This window comes from Mya arenaria, chromosome 11 (genome assembly GCF_026914265.1).
Source record: "Mya arenaria isolate MELC-2E11 chromosome 11, ASM2691426v1".
NCBI lineage: Eukaryota > Metazoa > Mollusca > Bivalvia > Myida > Myidae > Mya > Mya arenaria.
Window position 1 is genome coordinate 1,227,634 of NC_069132.1, and position 27,833 is coordinate 1,255,466.

The window sequence follows — 27,833 nt, forward strand, 5'->3', positions numbered from 1 at the left end:
CGTTATCGGGACTTTGCCGTGTATGTCAATTATACCGACACAAGACGTAAAAAACACCTTTTTCTCAATATTTTAAAGCGGCGGCACCTGAGATGACACGGATCAAGAGTGTGCGTCCGTCCACAAGTCTTGAGATCAAAATGGCCATATTTGAACAGTGCAAACCTTATAGGTGAACACATTTCCAACCAGCAGAATTTAGTTAGTACAAAATATACACTTGGATCGAAGTCTGATTTTTTTTTTAACGTGGGATATTTAACATAAATATGGAAGTTGGTCAAGGTCACGAATGTTGTCATGGTCAAGTTATATTGACCTTCAAGCATGACCACAGCCATTACTTTATCTGATCGAGGGTCTAGTTTAATAAAAAAGGAGTTAGTCAAATATGACAAATCTACCACAAAGCGGGAAGTTTACTCGGATCGAAGTGATTTGCGTGACTTTAAGGGTCGAGAAACCCTAGATCTACCTCCCTATGGTAAGTTTCAAAACAATCTCTCGAGGGACCAGACTGATCAAAACGGACATTGGGATATCAATTTTCAGAATTTGTACCTTGCTAAAATCATATGTAGCTTGTGTCAATAACTTGTTGAATTAAGTTGATCCAGAATTAGGTATATTGTAAAATCACACTTTGCTTTCCTAGTTATTTCGTTTTTCGTACTAGCTTTGCATTCATGTGTGTAATTATACCTAGGATTAGAGGGCTGCTCTAAATCTAAATATTTCTTACCAATGCTTAATTTTGTTATCTTTCGAGAGTACTTGATATTTTATTCTGTTTGTCTACTTGTGTACATAATATGCATGTTTGGTTTACTCGTATTGTTTGAATATTATTGTGTTAAATGTAATTCATAATATGTGTCATTATTAGTATATATATCAATGTTTTGCTCTTCATTTCATGGAGGAATAAAAAGTATCTATCAGGCTTACCTTTTACCTTTTTGTGTATTAGCTTTTGACTTTGGCCAATGAGGCATTTATTACATTTTGTTCCATAAACGACTGAAAGTTTGTAATAATTAGCATTTCATTTACTTGCTCCAGTTTCTTTGCAGACTCCATATTCTACTATTGTGCTTTGCTGGCAATGTTAACAGACATTGCGATAATAAACAATGGTACATTCTAATTCTAAGGAAAGAATTCCGTCTGAAAGTCTCCAAACAGCAAATCTCATACATCACAAACATTACAGAAGGTTCCATACACATGTTCGTGTGAAATTCATTAATTATGAGGCAAAATCAGAGACGTTCACTCAACAATGCTACAACGAACAACTAGACCCGTAATAAAATTTTATTATAAGATCATAAAACATGACTTCAAGCATTTGATTTATAACAAATAATAACAAAACAGGAATTAAATGGGTTTTTTTTATAAAATGAGTCCAAATAAAGCAGTGTAATATATGTACTGTAAACATGTGTTCTCAGTAGTTACATGAGATGTTGTGTAAACAGCACGTGAAGGTGTACTTATAAGTGTGTGTACAGCTTCCATTCAGTTTACTGCCGTCTTTTACTGCAATTATTTTAAAATCGTATATTATTCATACCTAGCTTTCATTATGTGCAAGGGGTACCCAGCATGTACACATACAAGTGGTATTTAACAATATCTTCAATTACTTATGCAATATAGATTGTTATATCATACTTAAGAAACAATTTAAGTTAACATTCCACATTGATAAAATGTGTATAAGCGAATGTATGACCTTAATTATTTGTACAGAATTGGGCAATTTCAGTTTCTTCTTCTAACATTTTTAGCTAAATCTTTCAAGTGACTCTTATTCAAAATCAAAATATACACATGTATGAAACATACATTTCGACTGATAAACCTTTAACTACTTACTAAATAATGCATTTATGGAAAATATTGATTCCTGATAACAATATTGTAACTGTGTATTTAATTCCTAAAATTAAAAATATTAAATGATTGGTGAGTGCTAAAAGATTATGAGTGCTAAAAGATTATGATCTTTATGTTTCCTGCAACCTTCTTTCAAATTCAACTCTGTATCCTTCATAAGAATCTTATTTTTTTATATAAAAAACAATCATATAAACTGTGGAATATCTAATTTGGGAGTAAAAGTGCATCTTTAAGCATAACAGAGATTGGATTCCTATTGTAATACTTTAATCAGAAATCATTCCTTACATTATCAAAATCTAGATATTGCAACAAATAATGGAATTCACCAGTTGAACATTTACAGTGTAAACATAGCCTCTGCCTTATCTTTTAAAATCCACAAATGTTTCTTTTGCTGTTCTACAATTAAATAACAAAACTTGATATAAAGGGTTATACGATAATTGTAAGACATTTATCAACACTTAATTGATTATTATACTACATATAATACAATACATACTGTTCACTACAGGCACTAAGAAGACTGATCAATCAAAATTATATTGTTTGACACCAACAGATTTATGAAAAGAATGTCTTTAGATCGATCCTTCTGGTTCCCTTTTGTTTATCCACATAAAGGATGAAGCACTGAGCTACAATTCCCTCCAAGCCTTCAGATTAAGTAGTTGCACATGCCGACACAAGTAGATTGGATGAAGACGCTGTGGAAAATCTGCCTCAAACCTGAAAGAGGGATATGAATTTCTATAACAAACATATTAATTCATAGCTTTATAAACAATCAACATTTTTCTTTATGTAATTATATATATAAGATATTTATGCTTTGAACTTTTAGTTTACAACCATGTAAATAATTATTAACATACATTAAAGACGTGATGTATTTCTGGTGGAACTTCTGGTGGAACTTGTTGACCTTTCTCAACAGCAAAGCTGGAAGCCAAAGTTGGAGTCTGTTCGCTCAAACTGAAACATACTAACAAACACAGCAGAAACCGAAAACAATTGCAGATGCAGTGATAATTACTAGTCAAAAGTATACGCAAATGAGAAAGTCAAACAAATATATATAAGAAGTGAATGAAATATAAATTAAACATAGTTCATTTGATCATTTTATGATGCACAGCTCTCTGAAAATCAAAGTTGTTATACATTTCATAAAAGCCCAGCTAGTGCAGTGCTGATTTTCCTCTTGTAAGCAACTCTTTTTCTCCTGTTCCACTCATGAATAAAGAACTGAAGATAGAAACAGAAATGAGATTGTGTCATTTGTCTTGCTGATTTCTTCAGAATCTGGATGAAGCTGTTGAACTGTTCGCAGATTTCTGAGTTCACACTTTCAAATCCTTGAAGTCGAGAGCTTCTAAAAGAAGTAGAGCATTTGTGTGAATAACCATGAAAAATATCGTGAAAAAATCTAACATTCTTGTAGTACCCACTCTCTCTGTTGAGGCAATATTCCTGTAAGTTACAGGCAAAGTCATAAAACACTGCTTGTGGAGGTTTGGCTAGATGAGAGTATAATGAAGCTGATGGATCTTTTCTGCCTTCAGCCACTGTCATGTGGAATCCATAGCAATGACCGTGATCTGGACAAAACCAAAGAAACAAGTTAGATGTGCCGGGTGCTGATTGTTGTATTTTTGAGTAAATCTTTCTGCATCGCTCAAAGTCCATAGCTTCATCATCATGGTCATTGTTTCTGCCTGCTCGGTCCTCATCTATCTGAAATTTGCGTACATTCCTCAGTTTAACACCATGTTCATTGAAGTAATAAGCCCGGCCCAGCTTCTCAGGGTTGTATGTTCCGAATTGAAAAGTAGCATCCTCTGGGGCATAAACTGGTAAGTTTAGAGACTCATTAGTAAGATGAACTAGAAAAAGTTTAATGTCATCAGGTAGAATGTTGTTATTGTTCAACATCGATTCTGCGATCAAGTCCCGTATTTCTGGAGCAAATGATCTCATCTCATACATCTGTCTGTTAAACTCAAAATCTGAAAGATTTTCATTAGTTAGAAATTCCTGCAAGAAAAGTGCATATTCTGGTGACAAAATGCTTGTCACAGATGCTGTTGTAGCCAACATCTTAAGGACAGATGCATAAGCTACTCTTTCAAATTCTGACATCCCTCGAGTAAATCGCTGGAATGATTGATGAGCCTCCTCAGGTAGAGCCTGCATAAGTAAATTAATTCTATCATTATTTTCTGGAATATCTAACGGTTCAAATTCTGCAACTGTAGTTCGGGCTATATTATCCAATGCTTCACGATAAGCGATCATCTGTCTCTTTTCAACTCCAGGCTTATTCTTCAGGTAACATCTGTCCATCCGTCGATGCAATGTTTGCTGTGTCTGTAAAGAACTATCAGGTTTACTTATTTCTGTGAAATTTGAATGACGGAAACCTACGCCTACTCTGGTTCCATCACAGCACAGTCTATTAGGCTCATACCTACAAATGTCACATGGTTGTCTGAAATCAATGTTCATATTAGCTGCCCAACTAAACCACCATTTTAAAAAAACTGTTGCATCCATAAACTTGGCCTTTGGGTCACGAGTTCTGTAAAGTTCATCCTTCATCTGACAGTATGCTGAAAAAGTGCAACCAGTTTTCATTACTGATGATGTAAACTCCCATCCTATTTCGTCACCTGCAGCTGTTTTACTACTAAAAACATGAATTGATTCACTCTGGCCTTCATTCCATGCAAGTTCACAGCGACTGTCGTCTATCGGGTTGTAACAGACTCTTTTGTAAACATCACACTGCACAGGCGCAAACTGTGTGTAAACTGTAAGAACTCGACCTAAAGGAATCAATTTCCCGTTTTCAGAGTAATCTGGATCATCATCTCGCTTCAACCATCCAGATCCACAGCAGCATGTATTGTCTGGCATATCTGGATAGAAATTGGGACCCTTCAATGAACCATCAGCCTGCCTACTCAAGGTCAAATCATTCCATCCGTCACGTTTGATGATGTTACGCCTCAACATATCACTCTCTCTAGCTGCTGCTGGATGGCTGCTCTCACACTTATACTTCCATAGACCTGTTTCAGGATCAAAATTGTCATTAGTATCAACAGGATCACCATCACCAGCATCATCATTTGTTTCATCATCTAGTAGTTGGTCATCTAAAAAAGTTTCATTAGTGGCATTTCTTTCATGCAAATCAATCCAGGATTCTGGATTATGTTTCAGCACAAATAAATGTCTGCAAAGATTGGAAGAATTCAAGTTATTTAAATATCGTTTGTGTCCCTTCTTTGATTGACACTCGCCATTGTGACAGGTCACAGTATAATTTGCTTTGGCCTTGTTGTGACTCAGTGATAAAAAAACAGGTTTAGTCTCTCCTTCTGCCAAAACTGAAAATTTCCGTGTACCATTAAAGTCACTTAATTCAATCAAATCCTTGCCAGCACACTGCTTTCCCTCCTGAACAAATTTACGGGTTTTGGTTTCTGTAGCCCTTTCATCTATCTGTAGATTTGGAAGAACAATACACTTAAGGAATGTACAGTGCATGCAGCTATTCCTGTTTGAATAATTTAGAGTTTGGCTATGAGCTATATCAAATAAAGTTCTATATATACTGCAGGTACAATGGAAGTAGTCTCCAGATTCTTGCTTTAGCCAAGTGGTATAAACATACACTTCTTTTCTTAAAGAACCAGAATCATTATAATCATTCATACAACATATCATGGTGTCTTCCTCAGCTACCTGAATATATATCTTTCCATCCTCTATTAAATCAATAGAAAATTGTTCATACATAGATTTTTTTGATTCCTGCATAACACTCAATGGCTCCACATCTTTTGTCACCTTCACAGAGGCTGTGCTTTTCCTCTTCTTAGATGGCCTCTCTAGTGCAGGAATTTCTAAAACCTCACATTGAACCGCATTTAAATCTGGGTAATATGTTCTATACTTAGTGAAAATTGTATTAATTTCATTCTGCAAAAAGAGACTGAAAGTAAGATATCTAAGTGATGTTCTGAGTTGAGGTTTTTTCTTGTTTATGAAGTTGGATGCAAATTTTGGATCACCTTTGAATAGTTCGGTTTTTCTTTTGACATCACCTGGTAAACAATTTAATGCCTTTGACTGACTTAAAAGGGTTTCTTCTCCTTCATATTGCTGCTGAAATATTTCCCTCGAGTTTCGAGGAACCTGTTCCAATTTTGAGTGCCTAAAATCTAAAAGCAAAGCTTGAAGACGGTCTTCCTTTCCTGCAGTACAAGCATCCATAAACTTGGCAGTTGAGGTTGAAGAAAAGGGCAAAATTGATACTGCAAAGGATAAACAATTAATATTATCAGTGTCATTCATTTGTCTTGTATCAGCAATACCTGGAATGAATTTTTGCTTAAAGAAATCATTAAGTCTGCTGCTGGGCTTATATGTATTCGGCTTTTCCTTTTTATCTTTTATATGATCAGATTCCATGTTCTGTATATCTTCCACTGTTAATGTATTATGCAAAAACATATTATTGTCAGTGTAATGAAATGTATCTTTGATTTCTTGCAAATATTTCTGTTCCATTAGGCCAGCATACACTCCAGACTCAACATAGCGGATGTACAGATATTCAGCATTGTCTACAATGATTTTAAATACATGACAAACAAAAACACCTTTGGTGCAGGTTTTGGCTGATGCTAATAGAGCAGTGTCATATTCTAACTTAAGAAAACTTAGTTTTTTGCAATCAACAATTCCTTCGTCTAAAATCAAATTCAGAAATAAGTTCTGCATAGTTATGGCATGAGAACAGAATCGTAAATTTGTCAGCAAGATACTTGACCATTCATTTGGAAATGTACAGGAAGCTTTTCTTTTTACAGGCTTTAACTTAGTTCCAGAATGAGAATTTGAACTTAATTCAGGACGTGAAGTTTGGACAAAGTGGAATTGATATTTTCCACCATGGAACTGCCTGTGCTTGCGGACTTTTGGATCTGGACTTAAAAGTGAATCAGTGTCATTTTCCTCAAATTTACCATTATAATCTGACCAGTCTTCACCTAACAAAAGTCTTTTTTCAATAAATTTTTTCTCAATATTTAAGAAATTTTTAGTATAATGATTACTTTCAAAATCCAGTGTACACAGGTGGTCGCTCATTGTGTATGATTTGTTTGTCGGCATGTCCAGGTAGTCCTCATCAAACAGTAACAACTTCAGCTTGCTTCTCTGTAAAAGACATTGAATATTTCTCATATTTGTGAGTGAAATATTGCTGAAAAAGACTCCTTTATTTCCACATTGAGTTCAAATATGGAAACTATTGAAAAGGTCTTACCAGGTGTTTTGGACAGAAGCGTAAATCAGTGGTTTCTGGGTCGATTCTTTTTTCTGGGAGATATTCCAGCCAATCATCTAGGGAAGGAAAGGTGATTCTGTCCTAAATAAAAAATCATTTGGGAAATAAAATTGACAGAAAGATGTCTAACAGTGTCATACATGAACACAAGGGAATGAAACAGCTAATTATTTATTGCTCAGTAGGTTAAGGAGATCATCATGGCTATTGATAAACCCTGTCATTACATTTTTAATTTTCTATTTAGTGTTATAAACATGCAAAAAAGTTAAACATTACAAAAAAATTTTTGCACCATACATCAAAGAAGTGGTCGTGTATAATGTGTAACTCCAGGTCTTCGTAGCTTTAAAAACTGGTACCTTGACGAAGCTTATTGAAAAGACTGCTTCGTACTAAATAGAATCAAACATATTTAATGTGTACCTATAAAACACATCCTCTCTGGCTTGAACATCATTGGAGCCAAGATGAATATAGACACATGGGTAAAACTCCTTCTTCAATGAAAGCTGCAGAACTGCCACAAATCCCTTCTTGTCATTCACAAACTTGGCTCCTACAATTGAGGTAAACTGAACAATGGTAGCTTTTGTTTTTATGTTTTCTTTAACCACGACCCCCGCCCCCCCCCCCCCGGGTCCAGAATACCGGTGACTTTCACTCTCGGTCCAGCAAATCCCAGGTTTAACCCCAGCCCTGTGGGGACAAACTGCTAACCCTAACCCCGGTAAGGACCATTTCTTGGGGGGGGGGGGCGTGGTTACAATTGACTGATGTATTAATAATATTATTTTGGTATTGGATGGTTCAAATCAATCAAGAAACATTTGATTCAATAATTAATATGGAATGGAATATGCAGTACCATATCTTGTGATATGATTGGCGCATGGAATTTAATTGGTATTAAATAAAAAAACATTTTTCCTTTTCTTTTCACATAATACACTGTTTAAAAAGTGGTCGTGTGGAGTTCTTGTTTGTCCATATACGTAAAAAATTTATTCAGTTTAGCTTGACTGATATGTGGGATGTTTAAACAGGAAAAGTGAAAAGAAAGAAGGTCTTTAACTAGAAACTTAAGAAAAACATTTTGTATACACCAATCACTTTAACAAGTACTTTGAGCTAACAGGGACCTTTAGATGAAATGGCTGAGAAACAAGGCAATATATGACATTTTTACTTCTAGCAATATATTGGCCTACATGTATCTGTACCTTGTGTGGGTAAGAACCACCAGCCCAGCTCAATAGGTTAGAGAACTGTGCTAATGTTCCTGCCGCCATGGGTTTGAGTCCAAAAGAAGGCTATTATTCAAACAAACAATATTTCCTCCAAATTGTTTTCCTTACTTGTGTCAATAAAAGGTAAAAATGCCAGAATCAGCTTATAGGTTAATTGGGGCCAAGGAGTGTAAAATGTGTGAGCAAGAACAAGCTACAAAATAAATGGCGGAGTGGAGTAAACAGTGTGTGGGTAATGGTAAATAGACATGTTATCACTTCTTTATGCAAACATTATGCTGTGAACAAGTTTGTCATGTCAAGATTTTTTTTATAAAATTCACTGCAATTTGTATAAATCAACATAATTTGCAAATATGAAATTGGACAAAAAAATTTGGGAAAAATAAAATTTATGGTCCAGTGAAACAGCCTTGAGAAGCCTTTGCACAAAATTAATCACTGGAATGCCATGCTAGTGCAATCAAATCATGGGTTCAAGCCACACACAGGATGCACTCTTTCTCGCAGGACTACTTATATACGGATATATCAAAAGTAAAATGCAAGAATCTCTGGATCAGCCTAAAAGGTTATTGGTGGAAGGCATGAAGCATGTGTATATGCGTGTGTGTGTGCATGTGTAAAAACCAGCTGCCCAGCTAGCCAATTGGTTAGAGGGCTGTGCTATTGTTCTGGTATTCATGTGTCCAGCCACCACACTGGGTACTTTCACTACCTCCACGGATGTCTTTATTGGTGTCAGAAAAGAAAGAACCGAGTGCCAGAATCACCCTTAAATGTAAATATGGGGAAAATTAGAGAGTGTTTGGATACGAAATCCTTCATGTCCGGAAAGCTCAGTTGGTTCGAGCAGTTCTGGGTTGAAAGCCAACACTGCATGGACACACTTTTCCTCACAGAATACCCTTGAGATAATAGTGCTACGCTAATTCACCAGTCAATATTGTAACCTTGGCCCCCAGGGTCAGGGGAATAGCCGGGACTTTGACTTTCGGTCCAGCCAACCCCGGGTAAAATCCCTGCCCTGCGGGAACGAACTGATGGTTAAACCCCGGCCAAATGCCCTCGCACCTCAGAGACTCTACATGAAGCCCAATCTCGGCTTAATTTGGCGCTATGACAAAAACACCGCAGTCACCCGGCCCTGTGGGGCCACCTGGAAAGTAGAAACATGGCCCTTTTCACCGGCTATCCCTGGTATTCCCCCGGACCTGGGGGGGGGGGGGGTTACAATTTACTGGTGCATAACATAGTGTTTACAGTAATAACCATCAAATATACCAGGGCAAATTGGATACTATAAGGCTAAGGTCTTCGGGTTGATGAAATATGTCGTCTGCAAAACTGAAGGAGACTATAAGTTGAATATTGTGGCAGATTATTTGGGTCATAATACATTCACTAACATCTTTATGCAATATTGAAGCAAAATAGTTCGCCATAATCATTTAAATAACATCCATTTGCCTTTTAAAAATGTGTGTACCTGATACTGGGAGGCATCGAATAGTGGACCAATTTTGAATCGCTGCTTGGATACGATGTACGTTGGAATCACCTGCCACAAGCGCACTACCAAGACATCCACTTGAATCTGCAATGGAAGAAAACACACGCTCCTCGACCTGGATGTGCATCTCGACAGAAAAGAAAATATAGACAAATACTGCTGGGTTTTTTTAAAAATAAAGTCGCGAAATCAAATGACGATTCACAATACAAGCGAAAACGCGATAAATAATTCTAGGAACTTAATTCAGTCACAATTATATTCAAAAAAAAGGCGCGAGTAGTATTTTGATTTAAAGTTTGGTCAGCGATGATATCTAAGCAAGCTTAAATCTCAGTTTCAATCTCAAGAAATTCGAATCGAATCTCTCTCGTGAGCTTTCCGTGACAGAAAGCATCAGTTTCCGGGTCATTTCTCCAGAAGTGTGCGTAGATCGTAACCTTTGCAATACGTCATGTGCTATTTTAAGCATTTTCCATATAAGGTAATCCTCTACTTAAGATACCGAAAAACTTACAACAGGCCTCTCCTAAAGTTATATTTATTTTATTAAAATTTTCAACCGATTACGACGGCTCCAGTAAATTGCTATCATTCTTTTTCCTCTGCCCGTTTTGCATGAAGTTAGCTTACCACAAGAATGCAGTCGTATTTCACTAGTTGCACATGCATCTTATAAACGTGTTTTTGCCACTGACTGATAAACAAATTTCTTCCGAGAAGTTCTAGGTTACACATTTTCGGAAAATCAGGAGGTCAAACACGCGTTCAAAGTTCACAGCGCATGGTTTTGAAGGCCTTCTTGCCTCGTTTTCTGTGGAAAATTCCACGAAACGTCATAGCTATTTTTAACCACCAATAATAAATAGTATATTCTACATTGTATTGATCACGCGCTGACGTCAGAGGTCATGGTTCAATCGTGTAAATAGTCGGCTGCTTTATGATGCAATAACTTAGTGGATATACTTTAATGTTTATAATTCAAGACAATATTGAATTGGCGTTTATGGACATAAATACAAATTAAACGTTGGTACATGTAAGAATCTTTTACGCTTAACAATGCGCATAAGCATAAAAATAAATAACTTCTAAACAAGAATGATTTCTTGCTTATCTGATTAGACTCGGAGTTCCGCCGCGGGAGCATAAAATCGGACGATTCTCAACGCTATCGTTCATATTAAACTCGGCGGTAAGCCAGCAACTCGGAGGAACTCGGGGGAATTTTAGCCAGGGCAACAGTTTTACCCTCGGAGGAAACCCGCGCTCATCGACTTTATCCCTCGGAGTGAGCGAGGAAAGTAGGTCTAACTCGTTGAGTGTACTGTACTGTAAATTCTCAATTCACACAGAGCCCGGGCTTTGCTAATTTGCATATTACCAACCAAGTAAACATACATACTATGAACGTACTTCCGTCTATAACGCAATTAATGTTATACTATGAACACACATCCGTCGAATACAGCAGACCATTACATATGCAAAACTAAACAAGTACCATTCAATACTTGTAAGAATGTTCAAAATGTACAAAATGGCATAATGTAGAGATCCAGGTACTCGCGTCTCCTTCCCACCATATTCTCCAGATTTGGCACCTTTTGATTTACCCCTCTTTCCATTAATCAAAACTCAATTGAAAGAAGAAGAATTTGATTTGCTGATAGAACTCTGCACGGCGACATCTCAAATTATCAAAGATTATGAGACAACAATGGATTCATCGCCACCAACGGTGTATTCAGTGTGACAGCAAGTATTTTGAAAAACTCTAGTTTGACATCATTTACGCTGTTAACATCATCCCAACACATGCGCCGAGTCTGCGTTAGCGACACTGTTCAGACCACTTTTGCACCGTACACACTATTGCCTTAATATTCTTAGTGTTTGTAGCGGAAATTATCCGCATCTTGTTTATGTATTTGTGTATGTTTATTATTAAACTATATTTTATATGAGAACAATCCTGATTAATTTGGATCATCCCTACGAGCTCGTGTATGATTTCTTGTGAAATGCACAGGAAATGTAATAGCTATATCAACTGTTCAAGTCTTCATTAAATAGGTAAGGAACTATTTTTGGTTTTACATTTAACTAGATACTCTATTGGAAATTACAACAAGAGGGCCATGATGGCCCTAAATCGCTCATCTGAGTAAAAGTGTTTGACCTTGGTAATCAATATATCTTGATATTTGTTCTCAAAGCTGTTCATATAGTCCAAATTTCAGAACTGTAGCTTAAAAAATAAGAAAGTAGGTCAAAAGGTCACCTGACAATGTCAATATTGATATATGTTTTCAAAACTGTACACATGCTCGTAATTTCATAACAGAGCTTTCAAAAATAAGAAAATAGGTGAAAAAGTTACAAGGTCATCCAAGCACAGCATTGATATTTGTTTTCTAAACTGTACACATGATCAAAATGTCATTGCTGCAGCTTCCAAAAAAGAAAGTACACATGTAGGTCAAAAGGTCACAGTCAAGTTCATCATAGGATAACCTTAATATTTGTTTCAAAACTGTACACATGGTACAAAATTTCTTAACTGCAGCTTGAAAAATAACAAAGTAGGTCAAACATAAGTCCACAGAAAACCTGGGGGCATTGCCAGTTTTGACCACAGGGGTATAATTTGTTGTTCACAAGCAATTGTGTTAAGTATAGAAACACGAATGACAGACAGTGCACCATCCAATAAAATCAATAACCTGCCTTAAACTCCCGAGGATTTGATAAAACTACACACTGATCAGCCACAAATAACAATGTCTCTACTTCCAATTAACACAACATAGCTTTCCTTCCATACACATAAATTAATTTTATGATTATATAAGATGAATTCAGTATCCACACAAAATGTAAGATTTCAGCTTACAATGGTCTACATGTAGTTCAACAGAAAAGTCTGTTCATAAAATTCATTATTGAGTAAAAAAGAAATTCTTCTAGAAAATGAAGATTTTTTTTTTACTTTAACCTATAAACCTATAAAAAGAACAATAATTACCTTTGAAGTGACTCCTTTGAAGAATAAATAAATTATATTATCTATTCCCTTGTTTCTAAAAATAGCATTTAATCTCCAACAGAAAGGGAGAATATATTGCAAGACTTGCTGTCCTTGCTTCAAGAGTAAACTTTACATAAATATCAGATTTAAACAAAATGTATTTATAGTGAACTTGTAACCCACGGGGTGTGGCTAATTTTGACCACAGGGGCATAATTTGAACAAAATTTATAGGCATCCACTAGTCAAAGTTACACACCTAATGTCTAAGCTCTAGGCCTCATGTTTTTGTCAAAAAAAGTTTTGTGGTGTTTCCTTTTCCATGGCAACCAGAGATCTGCATGGATCTATTATTTTTGAACAATTTTGAAAGAGCACCAACAAAGGATCATTCCTATAAAGTTAAAGGAAAATTGTCCAAGCGTGTTAAAGAAAATGATGTTTATAAACAATTGTTGACGCAAATCCCGGACGTCTGTACAGACGCTGGACATAGAGCTCACGTTGAGCACTTTGTGCTCAGATGAGCTAAAAATATGACATTTCCAAAATAACATCTGGTATGTAGGTATTACAATGATATTGTATATGACACTAAACACTGTTACTGCCTGAGGAAAAAAATGTTCATTTTGGATCCTCCCTTGTTCTACCTAATATGTTATGTAATATCTCTTCCAGATCTGCATTGTGTACTTTTTTTGCCGCATCGATTAGCTCCCGTATAAGACTGTCTCGAGGTCTCCCTTTGTTCATGTCTTGATCACGCCACCTAAAAATACAGACATACACATGATGTGAATCTGGTTGACTATGCATTATTTAAAACAAGAGGCCCAAAAGGGCCTAAGCTCTACTGGCTGGGTTTGTGTGATCAACATCACTTATGAAGTGTGCGTGGTCATCATATTAATGTCATGTTTAGAAAGGAAGACGAAAAAGACTTGCAATTTTTTAACTGTTTAATATAATACGTAAGTTTGCATAAATGTGTAATGCAACTTGTGACCCCCAGGCCAATTTTGGCGCAAGGGGCATAAGTTGAACAAACATGGTAGTGGACCACTAACTTAAGCCTTGTTCAAAATAGCAAGGATCTGCATAGTTGTTTTAGACAAAAAGGTTTTTAACATTTTCCAATTTAAGTATAACACATTCTGTCAACTCAGGGACATGGCCAGTAATGACCCCAGGGGCATTATTTGAACAAACATTCACAAACAATTGTGACTTTAAATGTAAACTAAGCTAAAAATATACTTTGCTCATGTAAACTTAACTAAAAATAGATTTAGCTAAAATAATAGCAATTTTTAAAGCTTTAATTGATATCTAAATACTGTACAAGTTTCATTGAGATACAATCAAAACTGAAGACTGTAACGTGTTAACAAGCAATTGTTTACACAATAGCATTTTTTTATACTATCAAGGCCCATAATCTACGCATGCATAGGTGGATATGGCTGGTTTTCGAAAGGAACCAAGCTCTAATGGATATCTAGATACTGTACAAGTTTCATCGAGATACAATCAAAACTGAAGGCTGTATCATGTTAACAAGGATTTGTTTACAGGCGCACTAATTTTTTATACTATCAAGGCCCATAATCTACGCATGCATAGGTGGATCTGGCTGGTTTTCGAAAGGAACCAAGCTCTAATGGATATCTAGATACTGTACAAGTTTCATCGAGATACAATCAAAACTGAAGGCTGTATCGTGTTAACAAGGAATTGTTTACAGATGCACTGATGCTCTGATTTTTTATACTATCAAGGCCCATAATCTAGGCATGCATGGGCAGATCTGGCTGGTTTTCGAAAGGAACCAAGCTCTAATGGATATCTAGATCCTGTACAAGTTTCATCGAGATACAATCAAAACTGAAGGCTGTATCGTGTTAACAAGGAATTGTTTACAGATGCACTGATGCTCTAATTTTTTATACTATCAATGCCCATAATCTACGCATGCATAGGTGGATCTGGCTGGTTTTCGAAAGGAACTAAGCTCTAACGGATATCTAGATACTGTACAAGTTTCATCGAGATACAATCAAAACTGAAGGCTGTATCGTGTTAACAAGGAATTGTTTACAGATGCACTGATGCTCTGATTTTTTATACTATCAAGGCCCATAATCTAGGCATGCATGGGCAGATCTGGCTGGTTTTCGAAAGGAACCAAGCTCTAATGAATATCTAGATACTGTACAAGTTTCATCGAGATACAATCAAAACAGAAGGCTGTATCGTGTTAACAAGGAATTGTTTACAGATGCACTGATGCTCTGATTTTTTATACTATCAAGGCCCATAATCTAGGCATGCATGGGCAGATCTGGCTGGTTTTCGAAAGGAACCAAGCTCTAATGGATATGTAGATACTTTACAAGTTTCATCGAGATTGAAGGCTGTAATGTGTTAACAAGGAATTGTTTACAAACGCACTGACGCACATGCTACGTACACATTACCATCGCATAAGCTCTTCTGGCCTTTGGCCAGTTGAGCTAAAAACAGTGAATTTGAGGAAAATGTATTTCTAAAAACTGAAATCACTGATCAAAAGATTAGTATTATTACAATGACCCAATATCTTAATCTTACCGAAATTTATTTTTGCCTTTGGGCTTTTTTGTTTCCTAAAACATGAAGTTGTTTGTTGATTTTATGACACCACTGGCTTATCCAAGGGCTTTGGCTCCACAAAGAGTATTAGACTTGTGAGGTAAGAGCTACCCTGGTTTTTTAAATGTGTTTCAGTGCATTGCATTGTCACACAGGACTCCCCTTATAATGTCCCTCCCGGTTGACAATTCCTATTTTTAATGGTGAGCAAGGAATCACAGATCCTGCAAAGCCTTGGTTGTGTCAGATCACAGTCCACTAGAACACAGATCAACAACTTTTCATTGAGCAAAACAACATTTCTTCAAAGTGGTAGTTATGCATTGATAAAAGGGTTTATAAAGGTGCATTATTAAAACATGTTTTGTCTATATAAGCTAGTTTTAAATACTGTTCATTTAACTTACATCATCAATCCATGGCGAATCTGGTCTTGCACATGATATGGATGATCATCCCGGATGTGATCAATTTTGGTCTGTGTTATCTTCAAATCAATTAGGAGCCTCTGCCATTCTATTCCCACATAGTTGGATATGAGAGATAATTCTTGGTCAGTAATTTCTATGAAACAAGAATAAAAGCATATAGAATAATTAACAAGATTAAGATGCTGGGAGAATATCCTTTCAAATATCCGAATACTAATACAGTTTACAGGGTTAAATTTGTTGCTTGTATAAGGCTGATTTTGCTGTACAAAATTTATTGAACTTATCTTTTGTGTTAAAAATATTAACTTCTGACATGTCCACAAGGTACAGTTGCTGGGTTTTGATCTGCACAGCATAATATGAACAATATATTTTTTTATGATCAAATCACCACTCAATGGAATATATCACCTGAACACAGTATGTGTGTAATTTTTAAAAATTGATCGTATTCAAAACTAGAGCTATCACAGGCATGACTTTCTTTTTAGTTTTTAAAAGCATACAACAGTTTTTAATTGAGTTCACTGCCGTTAGGTTGACAGTTTTATTAATAACAGCATACCATGGCATATAAGGACTATTAAGGTAGCACACCCTTAAAGGGCACCATTTCAAACTATGCTCAGCTTGATAATTGCTTAATGTGTATCATTTCCTGGATTCTAAAAGAAAATCTACCATCAAATAAAAAATGTATTTAAATTTAAATTACCCTATCCCCATTTCAGAATGTTCGATAAAAACACTTCCAGGGTATCAAAAGGTATGAATATCTCCGTAACAGCATTATATATCATATTGATATTTTACACATTACTAGATTATGTAATTACAATGAAATCGCTCGATTCAGTTTTTATTCTTATTTTCAATTTGTTGATTTATGTTTGAAATCGTACCACATAAATGAACATTTGTGAGCGATCATTCAACTTTCGGCGAGAATTGTGCTATTATACAAAAGAGGAGACACATTTCCATCATAGTCGTATATTGCACAGTATCAAGTAATTCAAAACTCTTCGATTTTGTTAAATATATCACCATAAAATAAAAAAAATGATAGAAAACGGTCCATGTGTCAAAATCAAACGCTTATCGATTGATTACTTTTTGAGCTATATCTGGTGTCCGTTCCCACACAATGATTTTATAGCAGCTTAAATTAATGGCAACAGAGCGAAAGAGAATGATAAACAAGGGAGTCCAGTTAATAATACCCCGGCTCTTGCTTGGTACTTTAACGTGCCCAGTTTCAGTGTGTGTATACTACGTGATCAATTGCGTCATAAATGCTACGTCGGAAGGCAATATTTTGCTTAAAATGAAGACTTTAAACAAAGATATCTTCACTATTTTCCAAGGTTTTAAATGAAACATAGTGCAGTCTACGCCGCTTACGGGGCCCCGCCTTTGGTCTTTTACCAGAGGTTGATTGAGAGTTTAGTTTCTTAAAACACTTCGATAAACCTTTTCACAATACGGCCGTCTGACGTAGCACTGTCAAAACATTATTTTGGAAACAGGTTTGTCAAAGTGTTTGAGGAAACTAATCACCTTATCAAACTTTGGTAATAAAACTAAGATGGGGCTCCTTAAGCGGCATAGACTGCCCTTTGTTTTATTTGAAATGGTATAGTACAAGAAAAGTTAACTGAGTGTTAAACACTGATACACACAATACAACTTTCCGGAGTTCTCCAATTTACTTTCCCAGTACTACCTTCAAAGCCGAGGTTTCAAGTATATAATTGTATGTGTAAACGAAGAAACTTAAAGAGATTTAAATAACATGTGTTCTTTCCCCAGTCCTGCATTTTAAAGATGTGACACAATTACAAACTTCGATCACTAAAGTGTGTGTATATATAGGTTGTGTACTAGGAAAAAACCCACCTGCTTCAACACGGGACTGCTTCGCCTCTGGAAAGAGAACGAACAACATGAAGAATGGTAATCGTTGAAGACATATATTTCTGACTTTTTTGTATGTTGAAAAAGGGAGATATTGCTATGTTTAAAATCAAAGGCGTAAGCCTGTGTAAATGCTTGTTCAGTAGGTTATACAGCATTGTTAAATTAACCCCCGCTTGTAAAAGTTCTACCTGGGAGTCTTGCGTCTCCTGTTGAATGGTCATGCTGCCGTTTCCGGGCAATGTGGCCCGTACTTTCACCTGAAAACGAGTTTTTAAGTGTACATAACGATATTTCTAAGACTAAGGCCTATCATGGTATATCGTCTTTGTTAGAATAAACAGGAAGTTATATTTACAAGCGTATGTTTTACAAGACGAGTTTGATTGAGGGCAGTATTGTTCAACATACCTAGATATTATAATTAGGTAACTATCTGGGATCAAGCCAAAGACCAAGTAATAACCTCACATTTGCCTTAAGTACTGCTAAAAGGAACAAGTATTATACCTGAAACAGCCCGCAGCTTCTTGATTTCATTGTCCGTCTCGTTTATTTTCGGTAGAAGTTCGTCAAGTCCGCTACTTTTAACCATCTGGCGAAGGCTGTCATAATTCCCTACACCAAGTTTACCGACGTTTTCCAACAACACAAATTTGTCATACAATGATTTGGCGTTTGCTAATCTTCCTTTGGGGACGCCATATCCTTTCATACTCTCCACAAACGCGTGGTATTGGTCACTTCCTGTTTCTATTTCATCCTTTATATATGTTTTCAAATTGGTGTGCAAAATTCGCGCTTTTTCATCCATCTTAACTTTAAAAACTACTTTACTTTAAACAACTTTCGGTTTGTAACCACGCTGATATATTAAAGTTTAATCTTGACTCGCGATGAGTCAATGAGTCTTATCGACCGTGAAACTTGCGTGGCTTCGATAGAAATGTAGGTCATGCTAAACTATTTGAGATCTTATTTTTATATCTTTAATAAGTTCGCTATATAGAGATATGTATTAATGAGAAACATACTTATTTCCTCACGCAGTATTCCCCCGATAGTTCACATGGTTGCCTTGTACACTCATATGATACGAACAGCATTCACATTTTGTAGCATGCATTCTGCATGTAACTCTTATGTAGTTTGTGCAGTATTGAATAAATTTAACTCTGTTTTAAACCCATAGAGTTACACAGAGTCGAACGCACATCAACAAAGCGCGTGTTTTGAACAGCTTAAAATCATTGCTTAAACCAATTAAATAATTAACAAAACAGAAACGGTTCGGGCTGAAATAATGACTGATAATAAATTAAATTGTGTGTGTATTTAAGCCTTCCACAGAACAAAAGTGGGTAGGGATGGCCAAAAAGTACAATGCTTCCAAAATTCATGTTTTATTAAGTTTGAAGAAAAAGTTCGTCAACAAAATATCCAAGACTGCTCAATCAAAAATGTCTTGTGGTTTATTGATGTTATCTTTTCACCAATAAAATATATTCAATAATATAACAAGACTAATTTTAATGCAAGGCATCAAAGACGCTGCGAATGTTTTTGAAAATGACTTAAAGGAAGCATATATGCAGTTCACCAACATACCAAGTTTGAGTTACCTGGACACAAGCATTCTTCAGTTATTGAACGAAATCGAAAGTTCAGCTCAGTATCGCCACGACCTTGAACTGACGTCAAGGAAGTAACACGGTGGAGAACCCACGTGACTTATTTGGTAAAGTGCACGGCAACAAATGTCAACAAGTCTCGATTCAGGTAAGGTTTTTAAAGATAACTTTCTTAATATTTGGAGAATTTTTGTGAAATAAAAACCATTAACCCCGCATTTAAGAGCTCTATCCACGGTAATAAAGAACTTTCTCTAATATCCTAAAGTTTTCCTGAAAATCTTGACCAACTGATTTCTCAGAGTTGAAATCTAAGGCAAAGTACACGGCTTTTGACAAATCTAAGCGTACTTCATGTGTCATAAAAATCCCAGGTGATGTAATCCTAACAATTAAAAACGTTTTTAGTTGAGATAAGTGTGACACAAGCTTTGAGTGAATATAGTCATCAGAATATAACCTCCTTCGCTAGAGCATCATATCCTACTAATGTTTGTTTATTATAGTGTCACCCCTCTTAGTTAAGGGCCAGCCCGTTGGGTTTATGAGACACCTACATTCGTGAACATCTTTACCCCGATTCCTATCCCAAATACCAGGCGCCTGGCAGGAAGGCAATCGGTACCCCTCGATTTAACTAGCTGCTGGGTCGGCAACTGGCCATGTCAGAACAAGCCCCGTGTGAGACTCGAACCTTCGACCTCCCGCTCCGTAGGCGGACGCCTTAACCACTAAGCCACGGAGACATGTATTATATGTTGACAGTCCATTTATTTTCACAATTTTGACAAGCTGTAAATCTTTAATACAGTACATTATCATCTGATAATAATTGGTTTTTGGTTTTTAATGTGATATTTGGGGAACAGATTAGAAAATAAATAATTCATTTGAATTAACACCCAGTGTATGTTGATCTTGATAACGCCGTGCTTAATCTCTTTTTCTCGGTAAGTTAAAGTATTATAGATCTTATATGTATGCAAAATCGTATAAAGGAAAATTCCAATTTTGTTGTCTAAGTCACGCCTTTGCTCATGCCTGAAGTTAACATATTATAATATATTATATTATACTTCAGGCATGAGCGACAAGATATGTCCCCGCTGTGCGTCCCTTGTTTATTGCACTTGTACCACAGCCTGCGGTCAATTTCCTGTGTATCTGTTTATTGGTCCAGTGCTTTTTAAAGTTGACACTTTCAGAGTTGATAATCTCACTGTCTGACTAATACATATCCAATTCTTGTATAAACAATATACATAGTTAAATGAATTAATCTGAGCTATTAACAAATAAGTGTTTTAATAAATACAGAATTATGATCAGACGTTTACGGGCCTTAAAGTAATAAATTCTACCGACCCATGAAAGAGCATGTAATAAAACATCAACTTATTGATGTCTTATTATTGCCATCAACCCCATGGCACCTGTGGACTCATTCGAAAATGCAAAGTTTCTGAAAACTTACTTTACAACATGCCTTGCTCATCGATACACAAATTATTCCCCAAACAGGGGAGATATACTTCAAGAAATAAATTATTGTGTAAATCATGTAAATAGAGAATACTAGGTTAGTGCCGTGGATGGAGGAAGTTTATCTGGCAAGGCGGAGGAATTTATCGGGTGAGCCGAAGGCGAACCCGATAAAATCCGCAGCCGAGCCAGATAAACTTTCTCCATCCACGGCACTGACCTAGTATTCTATTTATCCTGTTACTTTGTTTAATTAAACACTATAAAACCTTAAAATTAATAAGAATCTTTAAAAGTAAGGGGGACAACTGTTTTTCCCCGTTGACGTCATCACACTCGGTATCCATGTTTAAATCGCCCCTAAAATAGTTCGTAAAACTGTTCAACTTTTTTAGTACGTTTATATTCAAAGTCATTGCATTTTACTACGTCAATATCAATTCAAAACATAAAAATACTTTTAAACGTGCATAAGCATGGATCAGTCTCTGAACATTATCTGATGATGTAACAATTATTCCGCAAGTCAGAGTACAGTACACAGGTCAAAATTCAAGATCACGAGTGTTTACAAACAATCGCAACATATTAAATGGATTTAAATGATGTTGATAGTGTTAAATGATCATAACTGCACCGGCAAAGAGATCATTCATTTCTGTTGTAAGTGAGATTTTGTCATTCACCACAGAAATGGAATAAACTATCGACGAGTATCGTTGAATGCTGTTTCACAGTTTCCAGCATTGCGGGTGGGGTAAGATTTTCACATCTCATGAAGATTTCACTTTCAGGTCGATTGTTTTGCCAGTGTCATTATTTTGCATAATGGTGGGACTTTATGGGCGAGTGATTGCTGAGGTCGGCTGTTAGTGGTCCATTGATAAGATACTGAAACGCAGTTCTGCTTTTCTTCTGACATTGCAGAATATATAAAAGAAGTTCGTTTTCGCGGTCACATGACCACCTGACTGTAGATAAACATCACGTGGTCTACGATCCTAATAAACTAAAGTTTACACGGCACCTTGTTATTGGACCGATTTGTATGCAGGTGACAGGATAATATTATATATTTGCAACAGAACATCTTTCTTTTTTAGTATGTCCAAAATACATAGAACTAAGAAAAAACAACAACAACATATTTTGTCATTAATAAAAAAGACACTTAAATCATATAAAATTCTTCATAATATTAGCTAAGTGCTAACTGCTGTATTGTTAAACACACCTCGGTGTAGCATAATATTTTATTAACATTTTTCGTCAGATTAAAAAAGAATCAGAACATTCTATTATAAAGTTGTTAATGGGTAAAATAAATGTTGCTATGAATATTGTATTGTTTTATGCAATTAAAGAATTGAATGAAGGGAACATTCCGACACTGGCACTCACACATCCATTAATTGGCAACCATGCGACACGCGTCATAAAGGAGCTTCATTACACCTTCAATTAGGTATCACTGATGTTGCAGTCAGGTTTACTGTACATACGTCAGACATTATTACACACATTGAGAAATGCCAAATCAAAACGTAGTAAATCATCATCTTCGTCAGCTTACCATGGATCAGGAGAAAAGATCAGGATGATTCCATACTTGACTCGATAACTTTTATTATCGCGCATGCCATGCCAACATAAATTCTTTATGTTACCCGGTTTCGACATTGGGAAGAGCCAGTGTCACAGTTTATGGTTTCGGATTATGTTGATACCGGGTTTTACATCACAGTCGGTACCGGGTAATATAATATCCTTTTCAGAAATCCCGGTATCGATAGGCCCGGCATCCAATGTCCACAAATGTCAACCGAGGGTCTCGGGATGCTTGTTTAAATTATAACATTGATTGAAAATGCGTATTGCACAACATGGTTTGTGCAATTACCTATGCTTTGGTGGTAGGAGATATTTTCTTCATATGCTTATGAACTTATATGAATCATATGCGTGTTTAAATTATAACAATAATTAAACATGTGTAATGCGCATTTTGGTCTGTGCAATTACCTATGCATTTTGTGTGAGATGCTCGCTGTAATTTGTTATTTTCGCTAGTTTGCCTGTTTTGTAATTCAAAAATTAAGATTTTAAATGGTTGTTTAAATTACTTTATACTTGTATGTGAAATTGCAACATTGAATGAAAATCATATATGATGATAATGATATATATAAATATGCGTTACTTTTTGTCATTGCTGTCTTTGAATTTAAAGATATATATTTTTATACAAATTTAATTGTGTTTTGGTATTATTTTGCTCTCCGTAAAACAGTTATTCCTTTATAACTCAAACTATTTTACAAACAAGGTCAAATGGAATAATAAATCATACCGCCAACATTAAGAGATCTTTATCCGATAATGATACCTTCAAAAGGCAATAAAAAAGCGGGTCATGGCATAATGAGATTAGTCATCTGATAACATTCCGGTAGCACTTAATCCGATATCGACAAGTGGTACCGGGTACCGGGCGATACCGGGTACCGGCTTTTAGTACCATCCGATCATTTGCGTGATCGACACTGTGTTGTTACCACAGACGAGCCTCAATAGCAGGGTGTTATACCCCGAATTCTAAATACAGCTACGCTCATGCAGGATACATTCGAAAGTTTGCCAGATGTGCAGATACTTCAATAGCAGCAGAACGTCCACAGCAACCACCAAATTGACATTTTTTTGGCCATCCTTTTGCAGAATCACAACAACTTTTGGCATAACCGGATCTCGTTGCGTCTAAATCAGGTGTGTGTGGGGGGGGGGGGGGGGGTCCAACGTGTTTTGTGTTTGCCGAATTTTAAGTGAGGGAATTGTGTGAAGCAGAATAAAATGGCGGCGTTTGAAGGAATTTCGGTGTTTCAGGAAGGTATTTTCACCTTGTAAGTGAGTAATAGCATCTAACTCGCAATATAAATACGCCTACCCGTAGACCTAATGTGTAAGTGTCACTCGTTTTTTGAATCTATGTTTCTACAGGCCTTAACAAAAAAGTTATTGAATGTATAAGATGAGCGATTGATTGTTTACAAAGTGAAAATAGAAAATTGCGTGACATGAAACTGTGTTTTCAGTCATAGTTTACCATTCTTGTACCTATTTTAGCTATTATGTAATTGATTTTTTTTGGCATTATTTATCTTTTCGACGGATAGTGCACTTACATGGGTACTATACGGCCGATTTTTTATGTTTAATTACCTTTTATGTTTGGCGACGAAGTTTTATGTAGTTTTTGTGTGAAGCAGAATCAGAATGTGCATGCATTAATAAAAGTGTAATCAACACAAGAGCTGTAACACATGTTAATATTTATAACAATTTAAGCAAATTTGAACGAACCGTGAATTTGTTATGCAAAATTACTTGTATATAGTATTCTAGCAATTCATTTATATGTACTCGGATACTAATTTATTGCTCGGTATATCAATGTAAGAGCACTTGATGTAACATGAACGTCCCGCAATACGGCAAATACAATGAATGCAATAGTATCAGTCTAATATTATCTTACCAACAAAAATACATTTTAAACAGTTGCATGAAGTCTACTAATCCCAACCCCACCAACCCCGGCAGTTGTCTGGCAATGGATCTTTGGGCGCAACGCTAAGGCCATTTTTTTACTAATTGGTTAACGGATTTTGTTTTAAAAATGTCGGATGTATGGTGCGAAAAAAAAAAAGGATTTCATACTCATACTTATTTTTTTTACAATACATGTATTTTTCATAGCATTTGTGACGAAACCCAAAATCAAAAGATCAAAATAACAACAAACAGGAAATACATGAAAGCTTGACTGGGGAGAAATTTGTTCTGTAAAAGTCAGTGGGGCAACTGATGACAATGATTTTAATGCGATTTTGAACAAAACGGGGCCGTATTCAATGAAGGAGTAGAAAAAATAACTGGCGTGAAGGCAAACATCTACAGTGACGTAGATGCCAAACCAAAGTACTTTGAAGCACGACCAGTACCGTATGCAATAAAAGAAGACATTGAAAAAGAGCTTGAAAGTCTGCAAAACGAAGGAACAATAACCCCTGTAGAGTTTTCTGAATGGGCAGCGCCAATTGTACCGATTGTCAAAAGTGATAAATCAATTAGGATATGTGGTGATTATAAAGTAACAATAAATCAGTGTTCAAAGTTGGACAATTATCCGATTCCTAAAATTACAGATTTGTATGCTACGCTAAATGGCTGGAAACAGTTTTCAAAATTGGACATGTCACAAGCGTACCTGCAATTGGAACTGGAAGAAGATTCGAAGAAGTATGTCACCATAAATACGCACAAAGGCTTATTTGTGTACAATCGAATGCCTTATGGTGTAAAGTTTTGTCCTGGAATTTTTCAGCGTACCATGGAAAATATGCTACAGGGACTGCCGCATGTTATTGTGAGAGTTGATGACATTTTAGTCACAGGACGCACACGCAAAGAACATTTGAAAAATCTGGAATGTGTGTTATACCGGTTACAGAGGCATGGTGTCAGGGTGAACCGAAACAAGTGTGTCTTTTTAGCAAACGAGGTTATCTATCTGGGACACAAACTCACAGAAAAGGGAGTTGCACCACTACCAGAACGGGTAAAGGCTATACAGGAAAAGCCATCACCCACCAAAAAGAAGCAGCTACAAAATTATCTGGGAATGATTAACTTTTATCATAATTTTCTCAAGAACATGTCACAGATTTTGACGCCGTTACATGCGTTACTTGTGAAAGGAGCAACATGGCATTGGGGCGAGAACGAATATCAGGCATTTCTGCAATCAAAGAAGCTTTTGGAATATGGAAGATGGTTCCGAGAGGCCGATTGTGTTTGCTTCTAGAACTCTATCTGGTGCAGAGAAAAACTATTCAGTACTTGAAAAGGAGGCATTAGCATTGGTATTTGGAGTGAAAAGATTTCACCAATATTTGTATAATAATCCCTAACCATCAATAAGTGTCAAGTATCATACGAAGCTAATATTTTCTTTCATAAATTGATAGAAAATTAGTATATATCAATATTTATATACTAGTATATATATGCTATTATAATAAATAACATTATATATTCATCTGTATATGTTTATTACGTTATGTGAATGATTGTTTGAAAGGATCAACATTTCTTTGTATATCTACTTAAATTAACGTTGGAATGTTGGAACACTACTTTTCACAAACATCTAATCTATGACATTGCGTTATTATTTTCATGTACATTTCCAGAGTGTTTGACATTTTAATCAGTCAACAACCACAATAACTTGATAACGTTCTGTTATTGGAGTATAATTGACAAACCCAGGATTCAACTTACAAATGTTATCAAAGGTTATCAAAACAAGACAGTTTTATTTCATGGCAATTCAGGGAAAACTTCTCGATGGATTCATGAATGAACTCTTAATTCAGGGGGAAAGGAAGAAGTAATGTGAAATAGACTATATAGCTTGATATTACTTATGGTTTGCATTGTCTAAATGTATTCAGTTGTACTGTGATGCTTGTCGAGAATAAATGTGTGTAAAGCTTATGAAATCTTAAGTTATTACAGAATTAATGTCGTGTTAATGTTAATTGTAATGTAATAGATTCATGAATACTGGCTTATGAACACTGCTACTCTGCATTTACCTCATCCTGAGGATTTCGCTATCAATTCACTTAAAACTTAGAACAACAATACCAGCTATTAACTATAAAATAGCTGTTGTTATCGAGAATAATCAACCCGTTTTCATCACCTTTATGTTTACATTAGCACTACACATCTAATCATTCAACAGATCCGCTTGAGGGCGCCTTATAGTATTACGTAATCAAAAGATTCCCGCGCCCGCCATTTCGTTAAAGCATTTCATTGGTTAAAACTTAAAAAGAGATTCAGCGCATGCGCTAAATCGAGCGCGCAACCCCACCGATTCACTTTCGTTCAGGCAGTCGAACCGAAAGGTCAGTTTTTTAAGAGCTAGATTTGCTATTTAAGAAAAAATAGTTGTTCGAATTAAAATAGTTTTGCTTAGTTAGTTGATGAATTATAGTACAGAACATTACATATACATTCAAATCATTAAATAAATGTTTCTATTTTATTTGTTTTGTCTTCTTTATCAAGAACTCGATCAATTTGTCGAGGAATGAGGTTTTAAAACACGCACATACATATTTATATATAAATTGTAAATATTTATACGTCAGACGACGGTTATTGATTTTGCTTTCTTTTTCCGGATGGCATTCCCGCTTCGAGATATTGTGGAAGAGTTTCGGGCCGCTAAGCGGGCAAGGAGGACCCCTTCAGTACAGACAGGCCAGACGCCCAAATCAAACACAATCGCAGCAGTGCCCGCATCAGCCCCGACGGTGAATTCCGGTCTAGCCGCGGCTACAGCTGATGCATCTGTGGCGCTGACTACCGGTACTGTGGCTCTTGCAGATGATGGTCCTATAGCGCCCATAGACTTGGCTAATACGGGGAGGGTACCCACACCTCAGGTCTCGTCATCATTCCTCGCTGGCAACGGTTTACAAACCGCCGCCCTGGAAGGCCGCCAGCCATTGAATGGGCCCATCAGCATTCCGCAGGTATCGGTCGCGAACGGTGAACAAGGTGCAGGTACGGAACATTTCCTTTCTGAT

At 36.2% G+C, this 27,833-nt stretch overlaps 2 protein-coding genes across 3 annotated transcripts; both read right to left on the reverse strand.

The window, feature by feature from the left end:
- Window positions 1–1,487: 1,487 nt before the first annotated feature.
- LOC128207971 (uncharacterized) lies at window positions 1,488–10,887 on the reverse strand. 2 transcript variants are annotated; one of them, XM_052911208.1, is made up of 5 exons: window positions 10,013–10,887; window positions 7,700–7,832; window positions 7,253–7,354; window positions 2,787–7,143; window positions 1,488–2,640 (listed from the first exon to the last, which is right to left on the reverse strand). In XM_052911208.1, exon 4 carries the CDS (start codon window positions 7,096–7,098, stop codon window positions 3,079–3,081), a length of 4,020 nt encoding a protein of 1,339 aa, XP_052767168.1. In that variant the 5' UTR covers window positions 7,099–7,143; window positions 7,253–7,354; window positions 7,700–7,832; window positions 10,013–10,887; the 3' UTR covers window positions 1,488–2,640; window positions 2,787–3,078. The 2 variants fall into 2 exon arrangements, with proteins under 2 accessions (XP_052767168.1, XP_052767169.1); XM_052911209.1 differs by lacking the exons at window positions 7,700–7,832; window positions 10,013–10,887 and adding an exon at window positions 7,574–7,611.
- Window positions 10,888–13,115: 2,228 nt separating this feature from the next.
- LOC128207972 (uncharacterized) lies at window positions 13,116–19,211 on the reverse strand. Its single transcript, XM_052911210.1, has 5 exons — window positions 18,566–19,211; window positions 18,247–18,315; window positions 18,038–18,064; window positions 16,112–16,268; window positions 13,116–13,842 (listed from the first exon to the last, which is right to left on the reverse strand). The coding sequence occupies exons 1-5, from the start codon at window positions 18,867–18,869 to the stop codon at window positions 13,698–13,700; spliced, it is 702 nt and encodes a 233-aa protein (XP_052767170.1). The 5' UTR covers window positions 18,870–19,211; the 3' UTR covers window positions 13,116–13,697.
- Between the last annotated feature and the right edge of the window lie 8,622 nt (window positions 19,212–27,833).